We start from the raw sequence: 12200 nt of genomic DNA, 5'->3' as shown, positions 1-12200 counted from the left end.
TGTTTACATATTCCAAAAGTTAGTTACATTTTTGAATATTTAGGAATATCTTTGCCTTGTTTTTGACTTTTTATTACATCAGGAGCATCAGAAAAGTATACATCTGACAAAGACAAACACCCAGATAGGACAGTTCAAGGCCAAAAATACTTACATATAAAGGCATTGTTATAGGTTTTGACTTTTCTGTTGAAGCAATATTTTTGCCCTTTTCATATAAAATTTGATCAACCAGCACAAGAATGGGGGTCTTCAAAGTAACACAAAATTGATTTTTTTTCAGAATACATACATTTTTAACCTCTTGGCAACTATTGATGTTAATATGCACCAAACAACTTTGGTTTCTCAATCTTCTGGAAACCAAAAACCTAAGTTTTTTTTTTTTATTCCAGTGTCAAAAGGGTTAAAGTATATTATTCCACATGATTGATATAATTCTGTTTGTTTCCAGATGTCAGAAGAAATAAATGTGTCAATCTTTCTTTGGCATTACTATTTACTTATGCTAAAATTAGAAAAAAAAGAGAAACACTGTAATTGAACAGAAATGACATTCCTCTATGTTGTATAAATGTATAGTTTTTGTCAAATTTCTAGTTTCCATTGACAGGCAGAGCGGCTCAATACACTTTTCAATCAAACTGTGTCACAACAGCACAACTGCAGGCTAAAATTCATGGGGAGATAGAATGGCGTGTGCATTCGGAACACAACGGATGCAAAGAGGAAGAGGAGGGTGACATTAAAGATGGACGCCTCTATTGTGGAGAGGATGAATTGACTCACATCCATCACTACAAATAAGACAGCACTGAGGAAGCTTTGCAAGGCAATGAGATCCAGAAATAAGCGTGCGGTACAGACAAAAGGGCTTTGGATTGATTGATGAGGAAAGATTATATGTAAGAAAGATGTGAAAGTAGCAGCTCTGAATCCTATCGGATAGAGTTTGACCTTTGCAGTTTAATCTTATGCCCGGCATAGTTCTTAATCACATTTGGCAGTCTGGATTTCGAACAGGTTATGGTGCAAAAATTATGGCTAATATATGCAGCTTTCCGTGATGTATCATTAGCCACACAGTGGGTGTAGTGAATAGCTGTCATTTCACCCCAAGGTTAAGGTATTAAACCTGTCCGTTGGTTTTGTCCTTTTTGTCAGGAGTTTAAATATGTTGTACACTTTTAGGCCCACAAGTTAAAAGATTTTTGTGGCTGGTTATAATAAAGTGGCTGTAAATGTGATTGTGCACGGCTGTCTGTCTGTCTGCATTAACCTTGTGTACCTTGACTCTCGCCCAACTGCAGCTGGGACAGAGTCCAGCCCTCAGGGATCCTCTGGGATCTTACTAATGGAGAGTGACAGAATAATGGGCACTGAGACATGATGATGAAGGTGTAAATTTGACACAGACCTATTTCCAATCCTACTATAATCTTCTTAGAGGGGCAAATGGCTACATACTACTGCTAAATGCTCACAGTTATCTTTTTTCCCTTCCATCCTTCATGAGTTACTGATAATTTCTGACTAATTCCTGTGGAATTAAAAGTCAGCTAAAAGGAGCAGTGAATTGTGAAGCCATGAATCAATGATAATGTTCTCAATTGGATTACCTAGTGTTAATTTGGCTGACTAGTTTCCAGGATTAGCAATTCAGTCCTTTAAAAGAGCCTTAAACACAATTTCGTGTTTGTGATTTAAACTCGAACATATTGCTGCCCAGCACCTGTATGTTCAGAGGGAAATTGATAAATGTTCAAGTAAACCATCACTGCAGATGGGAATTAGCTATTAAGCAACAATCTGGTGGAAGCATCTTTACTTCTAAGCTTAATGTATGCTGTCCTGATAAATTAATAAACTGAATTAATAAACTAAGCTAAATTGAACTTTTTAAACAATGTGGAAAAAAGCTCTATACAGTTTATTAAGATTTTTTGCATACACTCCTGTTGTTTAGTGGCTGTTTGTGTGTAACTTTAGATTTGTGTATGCATAATTCTTGATTTGTAATACATACAATACATTTTGTGTGTAACTAAAAATTACAACAGCTTGAAACTAAACACACAAATCTTTAAAAAGTACTCACAAATCACCTGTTACACATACGCACACACCCGCATTTACGCACAAACCTGACATGAGACTTCATTTTTCCAAGATTTGTGTGTAAATGATGCATTTAAATGCTGCCAAAATGCTGGCTCATCTAAGGTTTCTTATCAGCTAATTTGAACTTAGATTGAGAATAATATCTGGTGAAAACTTTACATTTTCCCACTTTCTTAAACAGACATGCCAACTTATTAAAATGAAAAAAAAAAAGTTCAAATATGTGTTTTTAAAACAATCAACACTAAAGTTTCTCTATCCTCAGCACACCTTTGTGGCAGCACTTTCCCTGCAGCGAGATCCTCCTCAACGCCCAGAGAGCGGACAGAGTCGATCGGCGCTACATCCCGCTCCGCTCCCTGGTTGTGGAGAAGGACCTAGCGCTTTATCTAAATTTTCTTCACACATGCCTTCCATCATGAGAAAATGCTACATACAGGAGTAAAAGGAACACCCCAAAAATGACTGAGAGTGGGTCTTTAAAATGTTGTAATCAATATAAATAGCAAAAAAAGATTCTTTTTAAAAGCCATATTTCTAGAAGCTGTGAAACCTTGACTGTAGCTATGTTTGGTAAAAAATATTCTGCTGCTCTAGTTTAATATTTCCACTGGGTTTTCATTCATTTTACTTTCCTGGATTTCTACATTTTTGTTGACAGTCAGAAAACATAAAGATTTAAGCCTCCCTTCTTCATCTTGCTGGGGATTTGAGGTTTGATTTGGGGTATTAGCTGGGCTTCTGAAAGCTCTGTCAGATGCTCTCAAATTTGAAGTAGACTCCTGTTGGCACGACTGCTTATCATAAAGAGATACTAAATAGTGCCAGAAGTACAGCAAAACTCGCTCGAGTTACACAGCATGCAAACCAGAGCAGGAAAAATAAGAACATTTGATGTTAGAAACACATTTTTTTTAAACATTAGATTTTTACTTTTGGTGTTGTGATATGCTTAGGCAGTTACATGTATGCAAGTTTGAAACAATTCTGATGTTAAAATGTGAGTCAAAGGTTCAATTTAGACTTTACACATCACCTCCAACTCAACTTGCATCATCCCGACTGTATGTAATGTGACAGCCTACTTCATTCACATTTACTTGAATTCTTTTATTTAACGCTCCCGTGTTAAAATTAGGGGTAATTAACTGACAAAGACTTTATTTTGTACTTTTTACCATCTCATTATCCAGCCCAACTAACTGTTGAAGCAATTCTGAGTTTTGGTGCTTTGTAAATTTGTGAAAATCAACATAAAACCATTTTTTCTCCCTATACCACTAGTTTTGGGTTAACTCTTTTGCTATGTGCTCTTACTTGGCATAAAACAAGGACCTGGGATCAATGAATAATGACAGAGAGTGAGATTTAGAGAACAGATAATTTATGTTGTACTAATATTTTCTTGATTCAATCTTGTATCTCTGGCTAGAACTAAATGAGAGGACATGTTTTGGAACGTTATTGTTTAAACTAAATGTAACTATTTAAGGAAATATTTGTGGGTTCAGTATTTTGGTTGTATGTTTTCTTTAACACATTTTTAGGTATTTATCCAATCTTAAAAACAATTAGTTAGGATTAGTCTGGATCAGAGGTCCAAACCCCCCGACTACTGGTGATCTATGAGTCATTTGGGCTATGAAACAAGCTAAAGGAATAAAGCTGTTCCAGGACTTCTTAGAACAGGAGCTCCACACCGCACCCACCCATGCGACTATTTTTTTAAAATTTGACCCCATCTTGGGCGCAAAAATCAACATGTTTAAAGACTCTCTTAAAGAAGAAGAAGAAGAAGAAGAAGAAAAATAATAAAACAGAAGAACAATAGTTTGATTGCATGCTGCAATCAAACTAACTAGTAAACAGCAACATTAAAAGTTACTTCCCAAAAGGCACTGAATGTCTAAAGTCCGAAGGGTGATTAAAAAATACTGTTTGATTGTATATATTCATATTCGTGTTTGATAACTCTTAAAACCAAGGTAGAAATACATAAGATGGTGCAACAGTAAAGTATTTGAATCAGTGTAGGTCATTGTATAATACGAATTCAAGACATCAAGTAGATTTTCCTATTTCTTTACAAAATGAAACTGTAAAATAAAGACCAAGGTCAACATAGATATGTTTTTTTGATGTCTTAAAAATGCTGTAGATTCAATTTAGAGCAGAAAAGACATTTTAATGACGCAGTTTGTTTAGTTTATTGAGAAAAAGTCAAAAATGTGGTACATTTTGCACTACAGTGCAGATCTCTCTATATTTCATGTCTCTTTGTAGCCCAAAACGGCATCATAGATCTTCCCCGTGAGGCGGTGCTGGATGTTGGTGAAGCCTGCAGTGGTCAGCAAGGCAGCATACTGAGCATCTGTTCTCTCTCTGCCCTCTGTCTGCACCAGCATGTTCAGGGAGTAGAGTTGTACTGTCAGAGGGCCAGATCCGTCCTCATTTAGCAGTGCCTCCACCAGCAGCACAGCGCCTCCTGCAACAAAAAACAGGAAGTTAGCCAGTAAAACTTTTACATTTTGTGTTACGGCAACTCCGGTAAGTGTTTACCAACTAAGCACCTTCAGTTAATGCTATAGTTTAGAATCTGTCCAATTAAAATACATTTTTGAATTGGGTTATATTGACATAACAGATTATTTTATATATTAAAAAAAGAATACATCAGATAACTTGTTGTCTGCAAACTAAAGACAGGATGAAAACATCCAGTGGGATCCATTTCAAAGTGATGCCTTACAGATATGAGAGCATGAATTATATTTTTTACCATACATGAAAAGTAAATACAATACAAGTGAGTTTGATTATTATTATTATATAAAAACAAAAAGCATACATATCTCTAATTTATATTTTCGATCAGTTTTTGGTAATAATGAATACACAAGTGCATGTGGAAAGGATTTGCAAGCTATAAAAAAACAACTTTATTATAATACTTCACACTTAATAATAATAGTTATTAACACATCAGCAAAAGTCATGAAAGTAACATCCACCAATTATGTCCTGTTAGGATAATAAAGGCTATGGAAGTGTATTGTATTAAATAAAATGTAAAATAATTTACTATAAAAAAGTTGTGTTTTTTTCTGCTTGTTTTTTTCATGTTTTTGCAAAAAAAAATCAACATGAAAAACATTAAATAAATTAGCTCCAAAAGTGAAAAAAAATAAAAAGATGGCACTAAAACACATGAAAAAAGTACCATGAAAAACTTTGGAAAAAAATTAACTGCAAAAAAATAGATAAATAAATAGAATGAAAAACACAAAAAATAGCATGAAATTTATAATAAAAATTAGCATGAAATACATGAAAAAATAAGCATCAAAAAATCCGAAAAAATAACATGCAAAACATAAAAAATAGCACCAAAATATACGTAAATAAAGCACTGAAAAACATGACAAAAATTAGCATAAAACATGAAACAATTAAAACAAAAAATACAGAACAATACCCCCCTCCCCACCTCCAAAAAAAATACAAAAAAAAGAATAAAAGCAAAATTTGCATAAAAACCTAAAGTTAGCATAAAAACACTAAGATAATTAGTATGAAAAAAATTGAAAAAAATGAACATAAAAAAATACAGGAAAAAAATAGCATGAAAACCACACACCAAAAAATTAGCATGAAGAGCATGAAAAAAATAAATTGAAAAACACCTTTTTTTTTTTTACTGAGTACTATTCGTTTCCATAAAAGCCTTTGTCAGTTTGCATGGCATTTGTTAACAGGGGAATTAAGGAACATTTTTGTGCTAATTGTGGCAGAAACAATTTATTGTTATCTTTGTGAAAAAAATTTGTTTACAAAAATATTCTCATGGTACATGCTAAAGTAAAAACCCCAATCACACTTAAATTGTTTTTTCGCATTTCAAAGATTATTTCACAAGCAACATTTGCTAGATTAAAATGTCTAACTTTCATAAATGAAACAAAGTCCTTGAACACATTACGTCTCTCTGAGGATTAACAGGAAAGTTACTCGTGGGTTGGCGTTTCTTTGCCCTGAGAGAGTCACTTTCTCAGCCTACGATGTCATCCATCTGGTCGCCCATCGTATCTTTGCGACACTGTGCGTCTATCAGACCTTAGCAATCTTTTCATCTCATCAGCGACAGGAAGATGCACTGCCCTCTGGCGCGGCTCATCTGCAGTAAAGCAGGTGTACGGCGCGACCGTGCATCTTTCTGCCAAAGATGAGATGAGGGGATTGTAGACGTCTTAGCTTATCTGTTTGGTTGACTCTTTTGTCAAGTTGTTACAAAAGTGATGGAACCTACAACTACAAAACAATAAGAAATACTCTCTGAGCATGTGCCATGCTCACAGCTTTTATCAATGCATGATAATATAAGGAATTCTTTCAATTAGCTCTATTCTTGACATATTCTGTAATTGTTTTTCATTTAAGCACCAGTCTGCTAAAAGGCTACCTGAGTTAAATGCAGGAAGCTGCCGAGGAAAAGTAGGCTGTCTCCTTTTCCGTTGTCTCTTTCTCTGCAGCTCTGCTTCCTGATTGTATCTGTGACTGTTTGTGCGTCTGACTTTGATCAAAGCCAGAAGGACAGATTTTTCTGGGATCAGCTGCATCATGGGATACAATCTGCTGTCTCATTCCAGGCAGAAAAAAAAAAAAAAAAAAAGAAAAAAGTGCTTATTCCTTTCACACTCAAAAGACACACATGCACACTCACAGACCTGGTTTACAGGCTTCATAGATTCTCTGGAGTAGCTCGATGCAGCGTTCATCTGTCCAGTCATGGAGGATTCTGGCAAGAATATAGAGGTCAGCTGCAGGCAGAGAGTCCTTGAAGAAGTCCCCTTAAAATAAAAAAATGAAAAAATCCTAAATAAGACAAGGATGGTAAACAAATTCACATTTCTGCTTGTTTGTCTCCTGTTATGCTGCTTTAGGAAGATTCTATTTGCTGTAATTACTCCATGTAATTAATAATTATGTTGACAAGCCCTTAAGTAATACGATATGACCTAATTAATGGTTTATGCCAGTTGACTAAAGATGGATGTCTGTTGTAATCTAATGATTGCAAACGCACATGACCTAATTGATGATAGCATATTTCATTGGCTGAGTTTTCATTTGTGTTAATACAGACATATGAGGCCCAATATTTAGATGCGGTCATATTATTGGAGGAAAAATGCAATTTTTAGTGATTTTACTTTCCGTCGGTCAGTTTCCTGTAACTAAATTATAAATCGACGGGCTTCATGATGCCATATACCAAATGTGCTGCGATGTGGACAGCGGGAGGGCAGGAATCGACACCAGCTGCAGATTTTCTCAAGCTGCTGTGAACCTTTTTCCCACATTAGCTGCTGTGGAGCCGAGGCAACACAACAAAGGAAGTGTTAGGAACAAATTGACAGTTTTGTTCACAATGATTTCAGCCAAACTGTTGCATCTCAGTGGGAGAGTGAGTGTAAGGTTGACAGGATCCAAAGTGTTATCATTAAAAGACCAGTAATATTGTATCCTGAGACACAAAAAAGCAACATTTTAGCTGCTTGTATTTATGTGCACATAGGAAACAGCATTGACACAACAAATGTGAGCTTAAAAAACATTTCCTTCCAATTTTCTACATATTTGACACCTAGGCTGGGACTTCAGTACATGAACAAAATTTTCCACAAAAAGCAAGAGAGTCTCATTTTGATTTTTATAATTACATCCATTACTGCTTCAGCCTCCTTTTATTTCAGAAAAGTAGTTTTTACAATTTTAGCTCTTCCTAGATAAACGTCTTTAGGTTGCTCATGTTTTTCATCATTATTTTTATCAGAGTTCAAAAGGATAAAAAAAAATACATTTTAAATGTTTTTAAAACTGAAAATCCTCATTTCGATGCACTAAAAGTAGATCACCTGTCCCCGCTGAGATTTCTTGGTTCTGCTGACAGATTAACTCCGGTCATCAGTCAGGAGTCAAGTATCCAGGGTAACAAATCCTCCATCTGCTGTTGGCAGGAACGCCGACCCTTCTTCTTGACCCTCACTGCCCCATTTGCAATTGATGTCAATATTCCTGCTGTGTCCTTGTCAGAGCTCCAACCTCATCCACCTTTTTCAGGAATCGGGTTCACTCTTCTAACGAGTGGAAAGACTGAAGACTTCTCATTCTTAGAGGGAATTTTTTGTGGATTTGTATTTAGTTGTTGTCAAATCTACATATATGGTGATTGCATGTGTTATTTCTTTTTGCACACGTGTACATGTGTGCTTGCTGTATTTCTATTGCACATAAGATATACTTCTTTCTGGTTTCAAAATTCCCTCCAGTTAAAACGCAAATGTTTTGCAACAAAACTATAAGATCCAACTAAAAACTAGAAAATACCTGACAAAATGAATGATAGTAGAATCTTCTTGTTGTGTAAATATGCTCATAAGTAGATCTAAATTCAGCCAGATAGAAAGTGCACCAATATTTGTGTACAGATGAGAAAAATTGGCAATAAATCCTACTTTACTTTATTAATATTAAAGTGAAACCAAATGTTATTACTTTCCTGTATCTAAATGTGGATGTTTTATTGTTGTAGTACTTAAACTGAGTCCAAATATAGATTCAATAAGGTAAATTTAGAATTTGCAAAACTTATATTTTACAAATAAGAAAATAGAAGAATTATTAAAACCAGTTTTTGTGTGCTTTATGGGTTGCAGTGAAACAGGTCATGCACTAGTATTATTGTCAAGTGATTCCCCTAAATTGTACAGCAGTTACCCTCACGGAAGCCGATCCTCAGGTCAGCTGCACTAACAAAGTGTTCCTGCGACATGCGCACCACCTTGGGAAGGTCAAAGATCGTCACAGTGCATTCTGGGTAGACTGACGTGCATTGTTTGGCTAATGCTCCACTGCAACCTGGAGAGAAGGAGATTTGCTTTTAGTCAAGGTATGTTGAATACACAACCTTCATTAACTTGTGCACTATTGCGAATAAGCAAACATTCACATGAGCAAAGAAAATGCCTTCAGGTAAGAACCCTGTGTTTATTAGTATGATTTGTATTCCAGCTGATTGTGGCAGCTCTGGGAATGTGGTTAATCTGACATTAATCCCAATAAAGCAGAAGGAATTGATCTGAATTTTGAGCAACAGGGAGGCTTTATGCAGATTTGGCTGTCTCAGAATCCGACTGAAGATTTTAATCCAGGGAAAAATCAACAATTGACTTTGACTGTTATCTGGCCAAAACTGCAAAAAAATCAATTTTTGCTTGAGAACATTAAAACTTGAATACTTTTGAAGTTATTTCAGTTTTAAACCACACTGGAAGCAGAGTCAGCATGTTAAAGCTTAATTGCTTCAATTGACAGATCTTTTTAAGAGAAAGAATATAGTTTAAGGTATATAACAAGCATTGAAGCCTTCATGCAAGTTAGTTACTGCACTTTATTAAATAAAATAAATCCCTAAGTAAGTTATGATTAAATGTATCTTTTGTATTTTGTTCCTAAAAAATATAATATGCAGAAAACCTCAGTTTAAACACATATTTCTGACACAACTTGACATGGTAAATTACAATTTATTTCATTTTCAGCTTGCATGTTCAGTTTACACTGTAATGCTCAAATTTATAACTGTAGGCTGTAATTATGTGTTTAAAGAAAACATCAAACATTTTGCTCTCTAATTTAAAACTGACCTGTAAGTACAAACAATTGCAGTTCCTCAAATGGCCACTGGAAGCTAATTACAAAATGGAGCAATTTACCATTGACTCTAATGTACTCCAACTTTACATTAAAAAGGACTTTATTTATTTATGTTTTTTAACTTTTGTTAATTATGTGACAAGGAGCATAAGAAAAATAGACGTCAATGCCCCTTAAAGGGTAACCAAACAGGGAAGTTGGAGGCTGACTCCACCCACAGTCGAAATTTGAAACTCCAGTCAGAGGGGTGGGGCTTGGGGACAGGACTGTTATCATTACCGGAGCTGCAGACGTGGGACTTCTGAAATACACATGGTTTGACCAATCGCAAAATTCAAATGTGATAACCTCGATTCAACCTGACAGTTTTTGACTGTATTTTCAAGAATTAAACAAGTTTATTTTAATTAGTCAAAAATTCGGCAATGACCGACAGACAGCACTTTTAAAGCCCCATTTTTAGAGGTAAACAGTCAACAAAAAATTGTTTTAGGGTTTGGTAATCCTTTAAACATTACATTTTTTACTACATACTTTGTTATTACTGCCAAGTGGATGTTTATTCTGAAAGGCCTCTTAAGTTCATTGATTATTGACTAATATACAGCTAATTTTTGAAAAGATTTCTTGGGAGACAATAGCTTCAACAATTCTCCGTATCAAACAGACCCTTAATGTGAGGGGTATGTGTTAAGCATGTGATGAGGTGGTACCTCAATATGTTGCTCTTGCTTTTATCACCACATGTTGCAGGTGCTCAACTCAGTCAAAAGCTTGCACTTTTCGATCTGTTGTGACAACTATTTTCAAACACCGTTAGCAGCTTCGGGATGATTAGGGAATATCGTTGGCGTCTAAGGTGCCATCAGTGCCATTATGTACCTGACAAAAGAAAGTGCCAAAGAAACTTGAGGTAAAATGCTATTTCACTTCCTGCATTGCTTTCATACATTTTCATTAGTCCGTAGCTGTCTAAATTACCCAAATATAGTCATTTTATAAAGGCAATAGAACAAGTTTAATAGCTAAAAAGGATTTTAGACACCTTGTCTTGTCAGTTCTTCTACTTCATAAAGCACAAGTATCACCAGATGGCCAGAATAAAAAGTAAGGCACAAATGTGCACACATGCACATACACGGAAAGGCAAAAACAAAGATGTCATTCTGCAGGAGGAATCTGTTAGTGCTTGGACAGCCCTCATTCCATCTTTCGTGCTTCATAAAGTAAATTGAATTTCCAACATCGACTGAAAGAGAAAGCTGATGGAAAACAGATAGAATGGGTAGAGTGAAAGAGGTACACTGCGACATCTCGAAGGGGGTTGAACACGTTCCACAAACCTGCGAATCCTGTCAGACTTGTGTTTGTGTGTATGTGTCCGCACAAAGGCAGATGTTGCTCCAAGCCATCCTCCAACCAGACCTGCTGTTACTTTATCGGCGTGTATTTCCACAAAGCTGTCCTTTTTTACGCACACAAACACACCGAGATAGCGTGTGCGTTCACATCAAACAGAGGTCAGCAGAGGAGAAAAATCAAAGAGCAATGAGGAGGAACAAAACAAAATCCACAACACACTGTTCAAGACCTCAAGCTAACTTGGCTGCCTTTGTTAATAAAACCCTTTTATTGGAGGTTTGTGACTCTCACAAAAAAGCTTCTATCGCTCCTATTTTTAGTTATTTTTTGAGTTTTTGCTCTTCATACTTTTTTTAATTGCTACAGTGTTTCAAAAATGTTTTTACAAATGTAGTTTCTAAAGTTTTTTGTTTGTTTTTTTAATTTGTTCACAGATGCACCTTGGATGAGTGCGCCTATTGATTTTTCAGCTCCAAAAATTCACATTTTTAGAGGACATTTTAACAATCACTGCCTCTGACAATTGAGCAATAAATCCATTAAGATCTGCTCATGTTTCTCAATCTCTTCTATGCTTAAGGACCTTGTCTGAAAACTTAATCTGACAGTGATGGATCGATAGGGACTAATGTCTTGTATACATTGGACACTAATCAGGTAAGTTGGCAGGGAGCCGGTCAGACAAAGAGAAAGGGTTTTGAGCAGCAGGTGTGCACAAAACAACAGATGCTGCGAGAGAGACGAGGTCTTCGTGTGACACTGCTGTCGCGCCCTTCAGGGCTCCTGCTGTTCACATGCTCACTGTCGGGTGATGCCGCTTTATGCATAAGCATGAACATAAAATACAATATAGAAACAGTTAGAAAGAGGTGGGAAAGGATGAGAAGACAGGCAGCTTGTGGCTTTAGAGGCTCCACAGCTCCTCCGTGTGGTTCGCTAAGGTGGTACAGATTTCATGAACCTCACCTGAAAGAATAAGGTAAAAATAGAACCATGCTGAG

General features: G+C 35.9%; 1 protein-coding gene and 1 long non-coding RNA gene across 2 annotated transcripts in view; one reads left to right on the top strand and one right to left on the bottom strand.

Annotated features, from left to right (window-relative positions):
* Window positions 1-4079: 4079 nt before the first annotated feature.
* asmt (acetylserotonin O-methyltransferase) overlaps window positions 4080-12200 on the bottom strand; it is a 17897-nt gene continuing 9776 nt past the window's right edge. Inside the window, exons 5-7 of the mRNA XM_024286902.2 lie at window positions 8899-9039; window positions 6846-6968; window positions 4080-4606 (exon numbers count right to left, since the gene is read on the bottom strand). Of these exons, the coding sequence (XP_024142670.2) occupies window positions 4389-4606; window positions 6846-6968; window positions 8899-9039 (482 nt within the window). The 3' untranslated portion in view covers window positions 4080-4388. The remainder of the gene's footprint in view (window positions 4607-6845; window positions 6969-8898; window positions 9040-12200) is intronic.
* LOC118597950 overlaps window positions 9022-12200 on the top strand; it is a 9132-nt gene continuing 5953 nt past the window's right edge. Inside the window, exon 1 of the long non-coding RNA XR_004946978.1 lies at window positions 9022-9070. This is a non-coding gene — a long non-coding RNA (uncharacterized LOC118597950). The remainder of the gene's footprint in view (window positions 9071-12200) is intronic.

The sequence above is a fragment of the Oryzias melastigma genome, linkage group LG21 (assembly GCF_002922805.2).
Source record: "Oryzias melastigma strain HK-1 linkage group LG21, ASM292280v2, whole genome shotgun sequence".
Taxonomy (NCBI): Eukaryota; Metazoa; Chordata; class Actinopteri; order Beloniformes; family Adrianichthyidae; genus Oryzias; species Oryzias melastigma.
Note: the sequence above shows the minus strand (reverse complement) of the source record. Positions and strands in the feature narration are given on the sequence as shown.